This window comes from Gossypium hirsutum, chromosome A07 (genome assembly GCF_007990345.1).
Source record: "Gossypium hirsutum isolate 1008001.06 chromosome A07, Gossypium_hirsutum_v2.1, whole genome shotgun sequence".
NCBI lineage: Eukaryota > Viridiplantae > Streptophyta > Magnoliopsida > Malvales > Malvaceae > Gossypium > Gossypium hirsutum.
In genome coordinates this window covers 26,943,814-26,966,270 of record NC_053430.1, presented here as the reverse complement: position 1 = coordinate 26,966,270, position 22,457 = coordinate 26,943,814, and the positions used below count along the sequence as shown (strand labels likewise).

The 22,457-nt window shown below is 33.5% G+C and overlaps 1 protein-coding gene and 1 non-coding gene across 2 annotated transcripts; one reads left to right on the top strand and one right to left on the bottom strand.

Moving 5' to 3' along the window:
* Nucleotides 1–272: 272 nt before the first annotated feature.
* LOC121204223 (small nucleolar RNA R71) lies at nucleotides 273–379 on the top strand. Its single transcript, XR_005899152.1, has one exon. It is a non-coding gene; the product is annotated as a small nucleolar RNA R71 (small nucleolar RNA).
* Nucleotides 380–3,481: 3,102 nt separating this feature from the next.
* On the bottom strand, nucleotides 3,482–6,037 carry LOC107953046 (transcription factor MYB15). The gene is made up of 3 exons (XM_016888271.2): nucleotides 5,479–6,037; nucleotides 5,247–5,376; nucleotides 3,482–4,620 (listed from the first exon to the last, which is right to left on the bottom strand). Exons 1-3 carry the CDS (start codon nucleotides 5,609–5,611, stop codon nucleotides 3,672–3,674), a joined length of 1,212 nt encoding a protein of 403 aa, XP_016743760.1. The 5' UTR covers nucleotides 5,612–6,037; the 3' UTR covers nucleotides 3,482–3,671.
* Nucleotides 6,038–22,457: the final 16,420 nt, after the last annotated feature.

The window sequence follows — 22,457 nt, the reverse complement described above, 5'->3', positions numbered from 1 at the left end:
TAGAACCAAGGAAACCATTAATCTTTTTATTTAGAAGTTCGACCTAGTTTGACAGCATAGTAACTGAATCGACGTTATAAACGCCTGTTGTTTTAGTTGGCTTAATCCTCATGACTTGCCACTAATAGTTATTCAGTGACATCTCTTCAATAAACTCATAAGCATTTTCAGGTGTTTTATTATTTATGGTTCCGCCAGCAGCTGCGTCAACCATTTGTCGAGTCGAAAGATTCAGGCCATTATGGAATGTTTGAACCTGTAGCCAAAGCAGTAACCCATGATGAGGGCACCTTCTCAGTAAGTCCCTGTATCTCTCCCATGCATCGTAAAGAGTTTCTAAGTCCATCTGTACAAACGAAGAGATATCATTACGTAATTTGGCCGTTTTAGCCGGCGAAAAAATTCGGTCATTTGTTCCCAAGTAGTGATTCCTTGTGGTAACGAGTTCAATCACTATTTAGCTTTGTTTCTCAATGAAAAAGGGAATAACCGAAGATGAATAGCATCGTCAAAAATACCATTAATTTTAAATGTATCGTAAAATTTCAGGAAATTTTCCAAGTGAGTGTTCGGATCCTCATCCTGCAAACCATCAAACTGAACAAATTGATGTATCATTTGAATAGTGTTAGGTTTTAGTTCAAAATTATTTGCAGTAATAGCAGGCCTAACTATACTTGACTTAGTTCCTGTTAAAGTAGGTTTAGCATAATCATACATAGTATGAGGAGCAGGATTCTGATTTGCTAGTTCAACATGTATTGTAGGAGGTAGTTGATTGTCTTGGTTTTCAACCATCTCTTCGGTTGGGGTTTGTGTATCATCCTCTTGCTCGTTCTCTATGTATCTTAAGCTTCGCCTTATTTCTCTTTGGTTTCTGTGAACTGTACGATCGATTTCTTCGTCAAAAAGTAGTGGTCCTGACGAGTTTCTTCTAGTCATAAACTATAAAAACCTGCCAAGAGAAAGAAAAAGTAAATTAATAAATAATAATAAAATTAAAATTAAAATTTAATTTCAAGAAAAATAATTGGCTAAAGTAATAAAAATTGAGTGTTCCTAATATCTTAGTTCCCCGGCAACGGAACCAAAAACTTGATCGCAATTTTCGTGTAACAGGTTTTAAATATTTATAAAGAATCGTTCTTGAAACTAACTATTATCACGATGTAGGCAAGTGTACCTATCAAACAGTAGTATAGTTTTAGCAAGACCGGATTATCGAACCTAAAGGAACTAAAAGTACTAGTAATGACTGTCTTTTTATTATCTAGCCTAATAATAAGGGGGTTTTGTTTTAACTAACTAATTATCTAAACTAAGAATTTGCAGAAAGTAGAATTGGGGGATTACTTTTGGAAAACGATTGAATTAAAACAATACCTAAGGAAAAATTCACCTAGACTTTACTTGTTATTCTGGCTCCGAATCGAACGATTTATTCATTTAACTTGTCCCGTAGAGATCCCTAAGTTATGTTATTGTCCCTATTCAGGACTAATAACGTCTAATCCCTAGATTGAATAATTGAGACTTTTCTCTAATTAACACCCTAGGGTTGCATTAACTCGATCTATGGATCCCCTTATTAGGTTTCACCCTAATCCGGCAAAATCTTGTCACCCTATGTCTAAGCACGCAATCAACTCCACTTAATTATGACAAATGTACTCTTAGACAGGGTCTATTCCTCCTCTGAATAAGAGCTTATCTTGAATCAGTATCCTGAGATATCAAAACAAGAATTAAGAATACATAATTAAGAACAAGTTAAATATTTATCATACAATTCAGAAAATAATAACAAGATTCGTCTTAAGTTTTATTACCCTTAGGTATTTAATGGATTTAGTTCATAACTAAAAAGGAAAACATCTTAGAAGAATAATGAATACAAAACATAAAGAAAACCCAAAACTCCTGAAGGGAAATTGAGGGGAGATCTTCAGTCTTGATGGTGACTCCAGCTTCTGAGATGGATCAATCGGCTTCCCTTGAGCAGTTCCCTGCCGCCTTCTCTCTGTGTCCCTTTTCCTCTTCCTTTAGGGCGTATTTATAGGCTTTAGAATGCCTAAAAGCCCTCAAAATTAGCCTTTTTCGATTTGGACTCAACTTAGGCTCGGTAGGGACACGCCTTTGTGACACGCCCGTGTGCGATTACTTCAGGCCGTGGTCAAGCATGTTAAATAGGCACGGGCGTGTGGTCTACCCATGTGAGTCGTGCTTCGATTCTGCCAAATTGACATGGCCGTGTGGTTTGCCCGTGTGAGGAAATCCATGCCGTGTTGATTTCGTACTTTAGCCCATTTTCTTAGTTTTTGGCTCGTTTCTCGTTCCTTTCACTCTCCTATGCTCACCTAAGTATAAAACATGAAATTAAGGCATTAGGAGCATCGAATTCACCAATTCTAAGGAAAAATCATCCATAAAATGCGTTAAGCATAGGGTAAAAATATATATAAATTACGGTTTATCAATGATTTACTTATGACATTCATTGTGTACATACTTAAGTAAATTAAAGACTACATATGTATGGCTCACATACTTACATACAATAAAAACTTATACATCTAGAAATAATAAACAAAAGTTTGGTACGTTGGGTATATAACTCATACATGATGAAACTTCACTTATAGATATTAGAATCATTCTCAAATAAAGAGTTAATGGTATCCTTTCAATGATATATTACTAAATGCTTTACCTTAATGTGTGCTTGAATAGAATTGTGTCACGATTGGTGTTTCCTCATGTCCCATCATCTTGAGGGGCAATAATAAGGAAACAAGATTTTAAATCTTGATTGCTATATTCCATCAAAGGATGATTGCTTATTAATAAAGGATATGATATGTTAGCTCCTATAGCTTGTTAAGTCAAAGGTTGGTCGATGTTTTTTTCTTTTTCTATTTTGAATTTATTCTCTTTTATCATCTAGCTGTCTATTTTTTTTTTTGGTTATGTACTTCCATTATCATGTCTTTGAATTTCTTGTATAAAAAGGATGTATGTTATTAATAATAAACAAGGCATTCCATTTTTGGTTCACCTATAATACTATAATTGATCAAGTTTTCATGACATGAGATGAGTAATAACTGGCACAAGGAGAAAGATAATAACTGGCACAAGGAAAAAGACCGAGCTAAGGCAATAACAGATGGCAATAACAGATGTCCAATACTTCTTCTCAATCCAAACAAACAATCAAGGTGAAGTCAGGAATTGTTTTTAGGGGTCAAAGATAACACTAGAGATTATTATGGGTTAAAAGTAAATGCTTTATGTTAAAAAGACTTGAATTAATTTAATAACTTTTTGGAGGGACTAAAAAAAAAGTTAAACCATTTTATAAGAAGTGGCCTTGGATTCGCCCCTTCATGAAGGTCCACATTGTGCCACAATATTGGCTCACAAATCTTTACTTATAACATTAATGGTGGCAATACATGATTTAGGAAAAAAAATCAAACAGTTGAAAATGTTTTCTTCAATCTTTTTTCCATCACTAATAATTTTACAAAGAAAACAAAGCATCAGAATTGAAAAGAGAAACAAAATCTTAAAGTAAAACTAAAAGAAAAAACGGCAGGACATGTTCACACTGTCTACCTAGATAAAATATTGACATGGAAGTGTAGCTAGACACTAAAGCAGAAGGAGCATTAGGAGAAAAGCAAAGCATTAGCAGCAATCATGGGATTGTGCCCCTCAAAGCCATTATCATCCACTTTATGTCTCTCTCCTTTCCCATGATAGTCGCTTGGCTCCCACAGCCAAGAACACATGTATTCCTTCTCATCCCAAAGCTCACTTCTTGGAACAACATTTTCCCACTCCCAATCATCAACAAAGTAAAATGTTGTTGAAGTACATGAACTCAAGTCCCCACCACTATCTGCACTACAGTTCCTACTCACTGTTTCCTCATTATTAGCTGCAGTTGTGTGTGTTTTCACATTACCACTGTCTTCTCCTAGTTCAGTAAACGTCAAATCCCCACTTGGCTGTAGCAATTCACTATCCAGGATATCATTAAACCACTCTGTCTCACTGCTATCAATACTCTCATGTGGTGCTAAGATACCAGTCCCTTTCTCAGCGTTGCCACTAGGGCACTGCATTGAATTCTCTATGGTTCCTTCCTCACTGACCAGGCTCTCTCTCTCCTCGCTTGAACCCAACATTCCTTCAACAACGGTGTCTTGACAAGGACTGGGTACAACATGGGTTGTTCTCTCCTTATCTTCTCCATGTTGATCCAGTACCATGCGATCTTCAATGGCAGTAGTGGACAAGGTTTCTTTTTCTAACAATGGAGTGGATGGGAATGGCACAACTTCATTAACACAAACGTTTTCAGCAGGTTTATTTGAACAACTTCCAGTATCTTTCGCGGTACTGCGGCTTTTGATTTCCTTCATCGACCCTTTGCTATTTCTACCTCCTTTCCGCTTAGCAATCACGGCCGTCTTGGTGAGGTCCATGATGACTGGCATGCTTTGAGTTAATGGCCTTCTAAAGCTATGGATTTTTCTACTCAAATGAGAGTTCCAATAGTTCTTAATCTCGTTGTCTGTTCTTCCTGGTAAGTAACTGGCAATTAAAGACCACCTGCAGGACAACAGGAGCAAGAAAAAGGAAGAGTATTCATTTCACGTCAAAACTGTGCAATAATCCAGAAGACAAATTTCAGCAAACGAATACATCAAAAATGGACTTGGAATGCCTGATGCTGTGGAAACTATAGAATGAAGCGAGGAACCTCTTTATTAATTTGCTTAATTATTAAGTTTGATGTCGAAATTTTTAAGGTTTTTGTTTTTCAGAACTCAAAAGTGTTAGTTAAATTATTAATTTATCAACTAATAAAATAAAAACATAATAACTGATACTGACATCGTATTTTTTTTTTGTTTTGGTATATATAAAGATAAAACGTAATTTCATAAGGCCAAATATATATATTAAATAAGGAGACTTTAAAGCTGAGCTGATAAATAGACCGAAAGAGACAGCGAAAAGAGCTGAAAGAAAAAAATGTTTACAAAAAGTGGAGAAGTAAATTATTCAGGATGACAGCTAGTACAAACCTATCTCACCCACATAGACGCTTCACACGCATGTATATTTTAGTCAAGCATGGAAAATTACCATCCCTCAAGTAAGATTAGTTAGGGTACACACATTTTGTTTTCTAGGATCTTTTTAAAGGAGGAAAAACAATGCCGGGCACTCACCTATTCCCCAAAGTAGCATGCAAGTTAATGATGACTTCTTCCTCTTGGGAAGTAAAGTTTCCCCTTTTCAAGTCAGCTCTCAAGTAATTAATCCACCTTAGTCTGCAACTCTTCCCACACCTCAGTATTCCTTCAAATGCCAAACCCGTACACAATCAATACCCAACATTCCAAAAGTGAAATGAAAGGTAGCAAAAACATAGAAATACAACATGAAAAACGCAAATTATACCTGCATTCTTTGGTAATGATCTCCAGGAGCCTTCACCGTTAGCTTGAATATACTTGGTCAATAACACATCCTCTTCCGCCGTCCATCTCCCCTTCTTCAACCCCACTTTTTCGCAACAAGGCGCCCTCCCCATCTCCCTATGTGTAACTGCCACCACCAGCTTGTCAAGATGGGAAATCAGGGCCAAAATGCAGATAACTTGGTCTATCCTTGGCTAAAATTATAGAAGGAAACAAACAAATTTAGCAGTTTGACTTGCGGATAGTAGCAACAAAAGGAACAATAGCATTAAAACTTGATTTTCGCAAGCAAGTGTTTATTTGGATTATCTATCTATATAAAGGTAAAAGCTGTAAAATTATATAGAGAAGGACAAGGGGGGAGAGGCTTGTGGTGGCGCACGTGATTGGAGGGATTCATTTGTGGTGACACATGGCGCCACGTATGGCCTGAGTCGAGACTAATAGACTATAGTCGTGGCATCGCTGCCGTCCATAGGCTAATCAAAGGTATGCGTCTCCCACGTCAATGGCTTGATGCCGCTCGTATAAAACTGATTTGTTGGACTATGTTATCAGGCAGTCATCTGTTTATATTAAATGTGAAATTAAATTTGTTTTTTATCGTAAACGAATAGCTTTTATTCATTATAAAGTGTTATGTCATGCGTTAAAAATAATGACAGCATGTTATTGTTTTTAATTAATTTAAATTAACTAATAGATAAATAATAAAGATTATATTATATTGACACTTGATCAAAGCTCTTGAATAGAAAAAATAAGCCTTCCTAAGGCTATGCAATTTCTTTACCATTTCCTTATTAAAATAACCCTTCCTAAGTACTTTCAATTCATTGATGATATCATTGAATCTACTAGACATTTCTTTTATGCTCTCTTTCGACTTCATCTTGAAAAGCTCATAATCAAGTATTAGAATACTAATATTTATTTCCTTGACTTTGCTTGTTTACACTTGTCCCAAATCTTCTTAGAACTTTGACATTTGAACACTCTATTGCACTCATTAGGCTTTAATGTACAAAAGAGGTGTGCATAGCCTTTAGATTAGCTTGAGCCTTCTTCTTGTAGCCTTTCCACCCATCTTCAGCCTGGGGCATCTTCAAGTCAACATTTAAGATTATCCTCCATGTATAACAATCACATACTTGAATGAAGAGTTTCATCATTGTCTTTCAATATGCACAGTTCTCTCCATTGAAGTAAGAAGGTCTCACAGTGGATTGACATTCATCCGAACAAGTTAAGCCGAAATCTTATGTCATATTCAAACCTGGTATTTTTTCTTTAAATTACTTCTTCTGGAGGTGAAAACTTTGATGGTGAACTAACTTTGATACCAATTTTTAGGCTAGAAAATACTAAGAGGAGGTGACTTGGTATTTGAAAATTATCTACATTTTTTTCTAAATGATAAGGAAAGGGAAAGAAAGCTTGCACAAATGATTTATGGTGGTTCAACCCCAATTGCCTACCTTCATTACCTTTGTATACTTCAACCAATGATTTTCCAGTTCATTATACTTGAATTGTTACCTTTCAAGGAAAAGGTATAACCTTTGCAATTCCTATATTTTCTCAAAGGTCAAGATAGAACCTTCTCCTTAGTTTTTTATGGCTTAACTAAAACCCTCTAGCTTGTACAAAGGCTCAATTAGAAACCTCTCTAGTCCCTCCAAGAAGTTGGATTCATGTTTTCTCTTTAAATGATTATCTATTTTCTATTGCCTTATGGTTGTTATTGTTTTCAACCATCAAATTCTTTACTAACCCATCCATATGGTAATAGAATATTGTTGGTTTATTATTTATGTTTGTTTTCTAATTCCAAAGTAAAAAAAAATGTCATGCTAGATTCATGTGCTTTTGGACCATGAGTAGTAGTATTTAGTGATATTTAATGTGTTGGTTTTAGAGATTGTGTGTTTGTTGAGTTAACTAATATGTTGTATATTGTATTCTATAAAACCAAAATCAAATTATTTTACAATAATTATCATGATGGCTTTTTGTGAATACATTAACTATGAAATGTACTAATAGGGAGGTTGATTGCTTTGATATTTGTAATGTTTATGATATTTCTATAATTGTAATATATGATATAGTTGAGAAGTTGGTCTTTTCATATTTTACTACAATTCATCGCGAAGAGTTCCTATCTGCTACACACCATCTTTGACCAGTCAATCACACCATATGGGACTACGAGAGTCCATCCATCCAATCACAGTAATATGTGACGGTGAGCCACTCATTTATATGTAGTTGAGCTGCCAGACAGAAATTTTGCAGTCTAGCCACCATAATTGAAATAAAAACTGTCATATAACACTTCCTCCATCATATCATAACCTACTCCAATGCATATGCAAAATCACATTAACATACATACATATCACATGGGTTGTATGGCATGCATACATAAACAGATATTATACGAAGTGTAATACAACACCTAACTTACACAAATCATAGCATATCATATTGCTTATACAAACAGTTATTTTACATACAGGTGTCATGCACATTTTTACACGTAATTGTAGTTTCAGAGTTATCGAAACACAAATCGTACATAAGATTTTCACCTACCTTAACCATAGAACATACTAAGGAATTTTGACAGATGCCACGTTTCGAGTCCTATTTAAGACAAACAGACCCCACAAAAGGTCTAATTATGCATTTCTAGGTTAAACAGGCCTAAGTGGAAAATTTTCGAAAAATAGGCCCACACGATCCAACTGGCCAACCCGTGTGGTCCACACGGCCTCACACATGCCTATGAAATCGCACACGCCCTTGTGCACCTATACAACCCATACACAGCCAGCCACATGATCGTGTGGTGCACACGGCCAGACACACAGCCGTGTGACAAACTGAAGATTCAAAAATTCCTTCAAATTTTACAGATATTTCAAAATTTTCCATGGTGGTTTCGAGCTAGAAACACACATCTGATTTGGTCTCAATGAAGATTCACGAACAACCAATCCGGTAACCTAAATCAGCAACTCACACAAATTAATTAACATAATTTTTGCTAACCTGATTGACCAAATCAATACAACTATCATTCAACGAACCTTATTTACAATACAAAATAACTCTTACTACAACGAAACTACTTACCCTTGTACGAATTAGCAAATTAAACGAGAATTTAATTTGTTGAAGAATCGATCATCTCACGATCTTCCCCTCATAGTTGAAAACTTGTATAGTTGATGACCTTCGTAGTTCTCTAGATGTTGACCTGTAAAAAGACTACAACTTGTTATAGATGTACCAAAATGGCAATAAAAGAAGCAGGAAAAAGACCTGTTAACTATTCGGCCACCTGGGGTTTGATCAAAGAACTGGATAGGTGTATTAATAACTTTATTAAGCAGTGAATTATGAACCTGTACTGTAGCTTTTAGACCTCCAAATGCACATGGGAAAGCCCTCACCATGGTTAGAGAGGAACTAATGACGCAAAAGACAAAAGAACAAAAACAAAATGGCAAAAAAAAAAAGATTAAATAAAAATTTTAAAGAAAGGGGGATTTGAACATTCACAACTCAAAAATCTAGGCGTGACTATTCTTAGTTCCACTAACCCAATTTCTTTTAACCTAATTTTTTGGATGTGACACTAAAGCTATTACTTACTTGACATTTTACCAATTGCATATCAGATTCATATAGCCTTTGCATTTTGATTCTTAACTATCTTTTCATTGGCACCCGATGTAGATTTAATTAAAAATGAAAGATATACGAAAATATCACAGAGGTGCCCCGAAGAGTTAATATAACAAAGGTGTATTGAAGTGCCTTAACAAAGTTGCACCAAAATGCCATAATAGAGTTGCACTAAAGTGCTATAATAGAATGCGCGTTGATTATTTACTAATGGCATGTCATCTATATTCTACTAGTTCACATATTGTCTACTTGGGAAATTAAAACATTTTTAGTATCATATTTACATTTCAAAATAGTCATTTATAAAATTTTACATTATTTACAATTTAGTCTTCATCATCATGGAATTCCATAACCATTTTTATAACACTTCAACATTACTATATATATAATTCACTATCATATATCACTTCATTTATATGCTCAAACATAATATTTAATTTCCATATCAGTTTTATACATTTTACAAATTAGTTCATTTTCCATATTTTATAACTAATCTAACATATTTAATATCAGTACATTCATTAATGAATTTCATATTAAATATTAACATATCATAAATAAAGTATTCACATAATTATTAATATAGGTATTCTAAGATATTTTTACACTTAAATTTTATTAGGTAAAGTAAAATTTATTGTTTTACTTACAACCAAAGGCTTGAACAAGTTTCCTTCCTCCTTCTTCTTTTACTCTTTAGCCTCCTCTTTTCCATTGTTACTTACTTGAAATTCATTTTTCTTCTCATTCTCTTCATTTTCACATAAAAATATACATGTTTCAACATCAATAAAATAATCAAATATTGTTTCCATCACTTTGTATAAAATGAACAAAAAATTCATGAAGAAATGTTATCATCCTTACCTTAAACCCTTAAGATTTCACTTAGTCTTGAATTTCTCTTTTTTCCTACGAGAACATACTTTTTTCCACTTGAAACTCAGTTTTCTATGTTATTGTTCTATTGACTTCTCTAAGAATTCATGAAAAAATTTAAAGGAATTAAGCTTGAAAATTGAAATGGTTAAAAATGGTGAAAAAGACCTAAACAGAATGGAAACAAAAGTTGAAAGGATGAAGCGAGGAGGGTGGCATGAGAATGGAAGGAAGATGGTAAGTTTTCTACATTTTTCTACCCAAAATATCTAATTCATTTAATAATTAACTTTTTAAAAAATATATCTGAAAAAACCATTTTGCCCCATAACTTTCTATACAATTCCATCCATGATTCATATCCCTTGATATATTTACTCTTCTAATCCTTTTTGTTTTCCCCTTTTCTTCAATTTAATAATTTATATTTTTATCTTTCACACTTTTTCCCCAATACTTTTCTTCCTTTTACAATTTAGTTTATAACCCAAATTTATTTATCTCAAAACATGAGTCTTTTCAATTACCTTTAGTATCACTTAACCTTCACTTTAAACAATGCTTTGTATTTTATTGCCCTCGCCTATTCACACACATATGCTCTCGATTTTAATACCATGCCCGACTTGCTTAGTTTGGGATATTACACCTTCGCAACTGATGTGTCCTCATCATATGATTATTTTGGGCTATATATTACTTAAATTTGCTTAATTTCTTGAGTATTTTTATATATTTTGGATTCATTTTAGTTTATTTGAATTTTTTTTGTTTTTATTATAAATACTCTATGTTTATAGTGTATTTCACTCATTTAGTTTCAATAAGATATTCCACGTGGAATTTGCAGGTAAAATAGGTTTGGGAAGAATATGTCAATACATGGAACTATGAGATTAAATGTACAGAGCCTAAAGTTTATTCAAAATTTTGAGTAATAGTCCAATGCTTAAATATTCAAAATCTGTGATTTGGACACATTCAGAACTTCTAACCAAAGCACTTCTTAGTGTTTCAATCATTTATCAAGCTCTAAGACTCTATTTTAGGTGTACTTTATAATTTTGGAAAGGAAATTTGAAGATATATTCAAATATTGGAACACCAATCCCAAAATGCATCAAGAAGAAATCAAAAAGTAAAAAGAAAGTTACAAGTTTCATATTGATGGACAATTTTGATACATTTCCATGTTTGGATCATATCTCCTAGCATACTTGGAGTTTTGAGTTGAAATTTCTACACTAAATTTACAAGACATAGACCGTCAATCAACTTTCTCACACTTTTCCCATTAAGAGATGTTGTAACACCCTAAAACCTGCCTAGAAGTTTAGACCGAATTTGGAATGCTACATTTATCATCAGACTAATCGTGAGAAAATCTTACAAAAATCAGCCACTCTTAATTCAATTTCTGAAAACATTAATATCAAGTATTTAAAACCGGAATAATAAAACAATTAAGTCTTAAAGCCAAAATAGTACCACAGAATTAAAACTTTACATTTCAACTGAATAACAAAATAAAAATTTGAAATCACAAAGTAATGGTTTATAGTGCCTGAGTCCTCTACATACCGAGCCCAGCATCCAAAATTCTGAGTGTACTTGAAAGGGGAAACAGAAGAAGGGGTAAGCTATACGAGCTTAGCGTGAGATTAAACCAACTAGCTACCGAAGCAAAAACAAATACAGGAAACCTGAAAATAGTTCAGCATCGGACCATACTTACAGAGCAACTATAACAAAACAGACCATATGTAACTTTACAGTCATATGGCTTTGTTAGACCCAATAACAGTAATTCTCAGTAGTCACAAACTAGGCCTAAGCCCTTTTCCAGAATCAGAATCGGTTGGGCCTTAGCCTATTACACAAGGTTCCTTTAGACACGAGTGTCTTTCAGTCAAATAATACAATCAGACTTCTCAGTCAATTAGACAGTCAAATATTTTAGTCAAATAGTCAATCAGATACTGCAGTCGCAGAATCACACAGATGCATATGAGTGCAAATGAGTTATAAAATAACCAACCCATCCAACCTCGCACATCCTGTGGGGATTGAATCGACCCACCCATCCCTGCACTCTGAAGAGGACCTTGAAAAGCCCATCCAAACTTATACACCACAGAACAACATCCTAGGTTACCCGGAAACAATGATCATCAACATTGTCCTCGACCCTCAGGGTATTGGAACCCCCCATAACCCTCTGGGTATTAGGGCTATCAGTAAGCTTTATGGTGCCATGCGGAAGATCACGGTACAAACATGTAGTATAACTGCCAGATCAGATATGTTACACAACAATGCTAGTGTATAAGTTGTAATGTGTTATGCGGTGAACCGTTGTACAGATGTGCAGTATAACTGCCAGATCAGATAATGGTACATAGCGTAGCTAACGTACATGCAGTACAGTGCAAGGCAGTAAACCGCTATACCGTTATCAGTAATGTCCACAACCCTTAGGGTATTGGGACCGCCTACGACCCTCTGGGTATTAAGGGCTACCAGAATACAGATAAACTGCCAAATCGTAAATCTCCCTTCTCTTCAACATGCCACCTCAAAAGCTTTGTATGCAGATGTATGTATGCAGACGTATGTATGCGAATGCCCCAACTTAGAATACCAGTTCCAGACATTTAATTAGAAAAATCGTTCACATTCAGTCAGTCAATACAGAATCAGACATGTGCACACACTCATAACTCAAATTCAGTATCAAGCTTGTCGCACAACCAATCATATATGACACACATATCAAGTCCAGATCAGAGTCATAATTACCTTTAGTAAAGCTCAGTCGAGGGTTGACACCCACAGAGTCACAATTACACTTAAATCAACATAATACAATAATTTCGCAAGTTAGAACCACATGGCCGTATGCCCTGGCCATGTGGAATTGCCCAGGCCGTGTGGGGGCCTACACGCCCATATGGAGGCCTCACACACTCATGTGAAAGGCCCATAAGCCTGTATGGAGGGGGCACATGCCCGTGTGAACAGCCCGTGTAACTCACAATCCAAAAATGCTAAAACTTAAGAATAAAAGAAACACGGCCATGTGGACTTCTCACACGCCCGTGTACCCAAGGGACACGGCCGTGTGAAGGAAATTCGATAAAAATCCCTAAATCGCACCCAAATTTTGCCCAGAACCCTAGTTCCCAAATCCACACGGCCGTGTGCCATGGCACACGGCCGTGTGGCCGTCGAGGAGGTCACGAAACCAACCCAAAATAGCCCTGAAACCACTGTTTTAGCCACCAAACTTGTCTCTAACCTTTGCCCTATCAATAACGACCAAAAAGTGACGATTTCTCATCACTTCCATCGACTAAAAACCCAAAATCAATGGGTTAGCATTCAATCAAGAAAAGCCAAAAACAAATGTTCGCAAACAAAATAAATAGAAAAGAAAACTGTAAACAAGGTTCAAATCCCACACCTGATACGTGATCGAAGATGACGATAGAGGAGTGAAATTTTACAATCAGTCAGTAACCAATTTAATGGAAAACAAAGAGAGCCAAAAAGAGAAAACCGAAGAAGAATAACAAAAAAGAAAAGAACGTAAAAAAATAGAAAAAAGCAAAATGAAAATGAAAACATATAATAATAACAATAAACCCATAACAAAATAATTATTTAACCTAAAAACAAAAAGAAATAAATAAAATGTTTTTCCAAAATGCCCATACAGAGACTCGAACTCAGAACCTTGAGGTATGCTAACACTCACTCAACCACCAGACTAGCAGCCCTATTCTACCACTTAATTACACAGCCTAACTCATACGTGTAACCTCCTCACTATCCCTATGCTCAAATCCCAAAACTTCTAGGCCCAAAATTCGGGGCGTTACAGATGTTAACTTAGACAAAAGAAATTAACATATGAAAAATGACTCAAATGATGACAAAGAAGTGGTCCTGGCAATTTATTACTAGCAAGTCCTTTGCATTTTTACTTTCCTCTTCACATATCTCTATAAATAACCTTTGGTTTCAGAATAAGATACATCTTGAAGTTGAGATATGTAACAGCCCATTTTTCAGTGGTGTCTGAAATGGTGGTTTCGATACCATAATTTTGACCAGTGAGTCAGTAAATATTAATTATTCAATATTTATGAGTTTTTTAGAGTGTCGTATTATAGTTTAGTTTAGTAATTTTGATGTTTGGTTGGTTAATTAGATAAAAAGGACTAAATTTTAAAAACTAAAAAAGTTAATCGCTATTAGTTTAAATGTGTTAATTTATTAAAGAAGCATAATTGGATGGTCTTATATAGTAACTAGACCATAAGAAATTATAATGGACTGTTAAGGGCTATGATTTAATTAAATATAAAGGTTTGGCTTAAGGTTAATTGGTAACTAGGTAAATGTTAACATAAACAAAATAGGAAAAAATAATCTTCTTCTTCATCTTACTAATATTTACCAAAAAAACCATTTAAAGAAAATCTTAGAGTGTTTGGTTCATGTTCTTTCTTGCATGTAAGTGTTTTTTACTTCTGCTTTTAGTGAATTTTATATTTTTGAGATCGTTGTAGCTTAATCTAGCTAACCCAAGGACTATTCTGTAAAAATATTAAAGGTTTTGAAATTACTCATTAATGATTGTTATATTTTTTTATGTTAAATGGTAGAATGTGAAACTTTGTTAAGAAGTAGGACTAATTTGTAAAGAGAATTTGGATAGTTTTGAGTTTAGGGACTAAAATAATAAAATGTTAAAATTTTCATGAATTTTCTGATATTTAGTTGATTTTGAGCTATTAAAGGATGGTATAGGAATTGAATTAAAATTCTTGGGCTAAAATTGCAAAAAAATGTGCAAATTTGGCTTTAGGGACTAAATTGAACAAAAGGTAAAAGTTTAGGGTAATATTGTAAAATTTTAATAAATGGGTCATATGCATGAGTTTGAATGTTTAAAAGTATTTGACTGGTTAATTGAATTAAATTATCATATAGATCAAGAAATGGATTAACTAGTAGACAAACACAGAAAAGGAAAAATTTCTGAGTAGTCCTTGATGTCATTGATTTAATTGTTGCCTTTTTATTTAATATGGTTGTGTATGTTTGTGATTGAATTTACTTGTATAGTAATCTTAAAAATTGGATGGATCAAAATGTAACAATATTATAATTGAGGTATGTAATTGAAAATGGAAATTATATGGTTGAATTCTTGTGAATGTGATAATGCTTACATAAATTAAATCATATGGTTATGAATCAAAGCTTGTATGAACTTAGCAAACTACTAGGATAAAAATGACATGCCATTAGGGCATTTTGTATGTTGGTCTTGGATGTCCTACCGATGGCTAAGGTCCTACATTCATTGCGGATTCTTCACAACTCGTGTGAGAAGTATCTTGTCGCCTTATCATTCCAACCTACAGCTTGTGTGAGCAAGCCCATTTTCACAGCTCATGTGAGCATTATTATCCTATGTATCCAATGTTATTTCGTCGTAGTTCATTGGATGGAAAACATATATATGGAATGGAAAAATGGATATATATATAATGACATATGAAGGTCTAATATGGTAATTGGTTATATGAATTGGGAAAGTGTTATACGTGAAATATGATATTTGTACCAAGTATGGTTGCTTGTATATGATTTATAAGCATGGAATAATTATTTGTTTCATTTGTGAAAGAACTAACCTTGTGAGATTGTGATTTGCATACGCTATCAACAGACACATATTCTTGATTATATAATTCTACGTTCAATGTTTATGTTACATTAAACATGGTAAGTTAAGTTAATTTTTGCATGAACTTACTAAGCATTGTGTTACTTACGTCTATTCTTTTTGGTTTCTTATAGATCATTGGAAGTTGTGGTTAGTTGGAAGTCAAGTTGAAGCTCACACTATCCATTCAAAGACCCAGTAGACTTTTGATCATTTTATAAATAGATATTTTGATTACAAGCATGTAGGTGTAAGTTTATGTTTGAAATGGCTTGAAATGTTAATTTCAAGTTGTTATCTTTTGAGATGAAGTGAAATATATACTTTGGTCTTTTGGTTGATTTTCCTAAGGTTGATTTGGTATGTGAAGTTGAAAGTGAGCAAATATGTATAGTATGTGAATGATGCTTGAGTGTTGATGAATGTTAAATTGTAAATGTTTAAATTGAGGTGCCAATTGTGGCATATTGGTTAGGTACTTAAGATGAATGAATTATATGTTGTTTTGGGTATGTTTTGATGATTTTTAAATAGGTTTGAATGATGGTATGTTGTAGCTTGTGGCATAAGTGAGCTAGGAATGGTTAACTTGTTTAAAAAGGGTCTTTAGGTATACACAAGCTGATACATGGCCTTCCACATGACCGTGTGCCATACACGGGCATATGGCATGGTCGTGTGGTCTGTGTGTTTTAGATGACAATTAGCACACATGGCATCAGTGAGTTACACGGCCCAGCCATATGGTCATGTGAAAGTTTGCATAGTTTTGTAATTTAGCCCACACACAACCATAGTCTGTTCCACAATCTGAAGACACGGTCATGTGACTCCACCTATATCGTTTTATCTCTTGCACACAGTTGAACAAAACGACCATGTCACGTAGCTTTACACAGCTTCATTCTGTTACACGGTTGTGTGACCCCTGTTTTGTATTTTTTCCTTGTTTTTCTTAAATGTTTCATATGAGTCCTTGCTTTTTGTATTAAACTATTTTAAAGCTTTCGTAAGTTTAATTTAACCCTAAAAATATATGAATAATATGTTTTTGATTATAAGTTTGATGATTACTAATTTTTATGAGAAATTTTACATTGATAACCCATGGTTTCGTTTAGGTTTGTGTAGTAGCATCACGTAACCCTAATCTAGTGATAAAGACAGGTGAGGATGTAACATTTAGTGGTATCAAAGCTACAATCTAGTCAATTCTCAGACTGAACGTAGCATGAGACTAGAAATACATGCCACCTTATAACGTGCAATAGTGTGAATCCAATCGAGCAAATTCCAATGAAGTCGAAAGTCATGTTCTAGCCTCGGAGCATGAGATTGCTCAGAGTGTGCCCACTTTGAGAGCGAAGGAAGTGAGGCGCATAGAGCCTTCTTCCGTATGATGACTAAATGGTTTACCTATTTTATGCGAGCAAATCCAATGGCTTAGCAACCTCCACCCTCTCCTGTACCACAATAGATACCCCCTATTCCCCAAGGTTTACATCAGGTACAAGTTCATAGGCCTCCTATTGATAAAATTTGTAAATTTGAGGCTGAGGAATTCCATCAAAAAGTAGATGATGATCCTAAAAGGGTCGAATATTGGTTAGAAAATACCCTGAGGTATTAGATGAATTGATATGCTCTCCTGAAGACTGCTAAGGTGCGTTGTTTTGTTAAAAAAGGAATAAGCATATCAGTAGTTGGTAATGTTAATTGTAGTGGTACAGAAAGACCGATTGAGCTAGGAATTCTTTTAGATTGAGTTCCAGAAGAATTACATTAGTCAATAGTATTTAGACAAGAAGAAATAATTCCTCGTGTTAAAATAGAGCCTCAGGACAATAGTTGAATAAGAGAGGGAATTAGTCCGACCCAGTAAATATGCTCACGAAATAGTTCCGGCAGAGGCTAACATGTGTACTCAGTTTGAGGAAGGCTTGAATGAATAAATTCAGTTACTTTTCGAGGTTTTTGAATTGAAAGAATTTGTTGTTTTATCTGAAAGAGCTCAGAAGATGGAAGATATCAGTAAAAAGAAGAAAACGGCTGATTTAAAATTTCGACATACCGATAAAAGGAATTTGGGTAAATTTTTTCCCCTTCTTTGAAGAAAATGAAAGAAACTCACAATCATTTTTCAGTTCCATCTGAATTTACGGGGAGAGATCGATTGAAGAAAAAAGACTAAAGATAAGGAAGGTATTAATTTAAAAACCTTTAATTTGGAAGCTTCTAATTCTAAATTTAGTGAGAGTGATAATAATGTAGTTCTGATGAAGAGGAAGCTTGTTAGGTATATATTGGGTTGGTAGATAAAAATGATTTGAGCAGTTTGAACGTAGTTAACATAAGGGTAGATATTGGAAAACGTGTCGTAGTAGACAATGGTTCAAATGCTGAGAAATCTTATTCATTGCATAGGGTACATGAGTTCGACTCATATGGTTCTAGTAGAAACTATAAATGACTACAGTTCGGTAGTAGGGTAGACATGGGAAATCATGAGTTATAGAAAATGTGGTTGTTTGTATATAGGGAGATATTAAAATAAGAACTAAAATGATATAGGAGGAAAAACAAATATAATGTAAAGTGTGTTAATGGACATTAAGGGCATCAACGTTAAATGTAAAACAGTTAGTTGCCCTAATTGGAAAATTAAGACATATGTTTCTCAACATATGTGATATATATAAAAATAGAAACATAACATCTAGGTCGATGAGTTATCATTATCTAGAAATTTTTTTTATTAATCTCAACTAGTCCATAGCCTTCCTTCAATAATATATGAAAAAAAAATTATAGTTTATTTTCCACTAGCTAAATGCAATAGGCCAAGCACAAGGCATTTGAAATTGTTGTAGGAAATCACCAAGAACAATAAACTAATATTTAAAAATACTCAATGGAGCTTAAGTATTTCATTCTTGGGACGAAATCAGTATATGTTACCTAAATTGTAGGTTATTGCAGAGAATGTATATCAGTCTACAAGTACATAAAGATAGGTTCAAAGTTAAATGTAGGTCCATTATTATCTTGGATGATTGTTTCTTAAAAAGATACTATGGTTGTCACTTACTTCCAACTGTTGGGATATTATGCAATGGTTGTAATTATCATAGCTCATGCAACTTTCGAGAATGAAAACCATGATTCAGGTAATGGTTCCTTGACTTGATGCAAAAGGATTTAGAGATTATAAATTCTTATATTTTATTTTTTTATTTTTTAATTTTGAAAATAAAAGGAATATTATGGACTTATTTATATAAAAGTTTAAGGTCTATAATGGTTATTAACAACTTGTCATATGTTGTCTATGGAGACTTGTGAATGCGCTATAGGAATGTTTCCTAGTGTGGAGCTTAGAAATCAGGTTTGTGAACCTTTATTGTTGGCCTATTAGCTAGGAGCGTTCACCTTATAACTCACATCATGGGTTCAAGTCGCTGGAATTGCTTGCTTGTAGTGTGTGTATGTGTGTGTTGGAATTGATTTGCTCCTACTAATGGTTTATAAGTTGTACTAGGAAAATAAATTGTATTTCCTATTGTACAAAAATTACAATTCCAAACCTTAAAAAAAAAAGAAATCATTGAAGGATGCATTATGGAAAGCTACTAAAGCTAATTATTTTAAAGAGTATAAAGATGCAATGAAGGAAATAAAGGCCTTATGATAGATGTTGACAATTGGTTAAAGGAAAAAAAAAAATCTCATCCAGTGGTGCAAATCTCATATCTCTTTAACCTAAAACATATCACACTTTATAATTTTTTTAAACCATAATAAAAATGACCTTTATAAATTGACTAAATCAAATTGGCTTTTTTTCAATTTGGTTTGTTAATTGGCAAAACCAAAAATACGATGTATTTTTTAATAAAAAAAGCTTATACAGCTCTTACAAAACATAAACCAAAATTAAAACACAAAATCCAAATATAATAGTGATTGTTTCTTTCTCTATCTTTTAAATTTGTAAATATATATTATTAAATATATTACAAAATATTGTAAATCCAGTTAAGAAAAATTGCATGTATGAGAATTTAATATTTGCATGGAAATATGAAGAATAAAAAAGCTATAAAAGAAGATTATTTCCTAATAAATTTCTTCGTAAATTAAGAGTAAAGCAAAATAGGACAAATAACTTATAGTGGGTGACGACTAGGGCATAAACCATTGGATGGATGGCGATGAGTTTTGTAATATCCTATACCCGAACCGATCGTTGGATCTAAGATATGAGATGTCATATTCATTGTTGAAGCAACTACAATTCTATTTTAATATTTAACTGATGAGTCACTAAACAAACTAAAATCACGACAAAGGCAAGCGCACCTATCAAATAGTAGTATAGCTATGGTGAGTTGGGAATATCGTATCTATAAGGACTAAAAGTACTAGTAATTACTATCTTTTTATTATCTAGCCTATAAATTAAAAGGGATCTTTTTAATCTAAAATTAACTAAACTAATTACCAAGAATGTGACAGAGAGCAAATTGGGAAAATATTTGAAGAAAACCAATGAGATAGAGAATATCCAGGAAAGAATCCACCTAGACTTCACTTATTATTCTGAATTTGAATTAAATGATTTATTCACTTGCGCCTTGATCCATAGAAATCCCTAAATTATATTAATATCTCTTTCGAGAGTAAGAACAACTGACTCTAGGTTGATTAATTGAAATCTCTTTCTAATTAAAACCCCTATTGTCGCATTAACTCGATCTATAGATTCCCCTATTAGATTTGACTCTAATCCGGTAGATTTATGTCATCCTATTTCTAGGATTGCATGCAACTCCACTCAATTATGCCAGATCTACTCTTAAACAGGGACTTTTGTTCTACTGAAATAAGCACATCACATTTGAATTAATATCTTGAAAATATTAAAGCAATAAATAAGCATACATAATTGAAAACAAGAAACAAGTATTTATCATGTAATTCAGAAAATTAAATAATAAGATCCATCATAGGTTTCATCTTCCCTAGGTATCTAGGGAATTTAGTTTATAATCTGAGAGGGACACATCTCAAAATTAGAATAACAATAAGACATAAGAAACCCAATAAAACTTTGAAGGAAATTTGACTAGAGATCTTCAATCTTGAAGGAGATCTGATTCTGAGTTGATTTCGACGGCGTTCTTCAAGTAATTTCTTTGTTCTAATCTATGAATCCCCTTTAGTCCTCTTCTAGTGTGTATTTATAGACTTTAAAATGCTCAGAAAACCTAAAAATTGGGTTTTTCCACGTAAAAGGGAACAGGGTGCGAAATCGACCCAAGTTGGCACATAGGCGTATGGCCAGCCCGTGTGGAAGTGCCCAGGTCATATGGTTCCTGAAAACAGCTCTTTTTTTTCCAAATTTGGCCAATTTTTTGCTCATTTCACTTCCCTATGCTCACCTAAGTATAGAAATATAAATTTAAAGGATTAGGAGTATCAAATTCACTAATTCACATAATAAATCATCCAAAAACATGGCAAGTATGGGATTAAAATATGTTACTTTTAAGGTTTATCAAATATCCCCACACTTAAGCGTTTGTTTGTCCTCAAGCAAAATCCTCAACTCACAATTATAATTAAACTTTCTCAACTCATAATTCTCAGCAATAATGTTTTGTCATAATTCACAAAAAATTATACATTGATAATTCAACTAAAAGAGTATTAAAGATTCAAAAAATCCAAGTCGAACATTTTAAAGCATGAAAACATAGGTATTTCCCCTTATCTAAGTAATTACCTTTAATTCAAAATCGACAAGAATCGATATCCTCACTAAAGATTCACTCAAATCACTCAAAGTATTTAAGGTTCAAAAATAAGCACTCAATAGTCAAACATGAAAAGTCATTACCATAAGCTTGCATGAAAATCAAACCTCCACCACTATAAAATGAGATGATACACAAATCAAAAGGTCTTTAAGAGGTTGTAATGGGGCTTAGGTTAAAGGTGTAGAGAAAGGCTGAAAAAGAGGTTAGAATCAAGATCGAACTGATAAATTACCAAACTATAAAAATAACAAATGTTGAATTACAAATAATTACATCAATTGAAACTATTCAAGAATAACACGAGCTTCTTCTCAAAATATGAATTTAACTATTCAAACTCAATTAACAAAGAACTAAATAACTATATAAGTATTTTTTTTCTCTTTTCTTTTTTTTTATGTAAGTAAGAAGAAATAATTCAGCAACTTAATCAAAAGGCTTAATCAAGCAATTAACCAAATCAAATCTCGATAAAAAATGGAGTCAATAAAATGGGAAAAATTCTCAATGAACAAAAAATGAGTTATGGGTTTTCATTAATGGGTAAATCAAGAAACGGTGTGTTAGACTCAAAAGGGGTTCACTAAGGGTTAATTATGAAGGTAGACTTTTTATTGGATAATTGGGTTAAAACCTAAGTGTCTTTATCATCTCAGTATATCGAACCAAATATGTGATCTTAACATGCATAATTGAAACAAGTTCTAGAATAACAAATCAATATTGACACATTCATAACCAATAATAAAATGACCAAAAGTGTATGCTCTAACGGCTCAAAATCTCACAAACAATTATGGTTTTTTATATCAATCT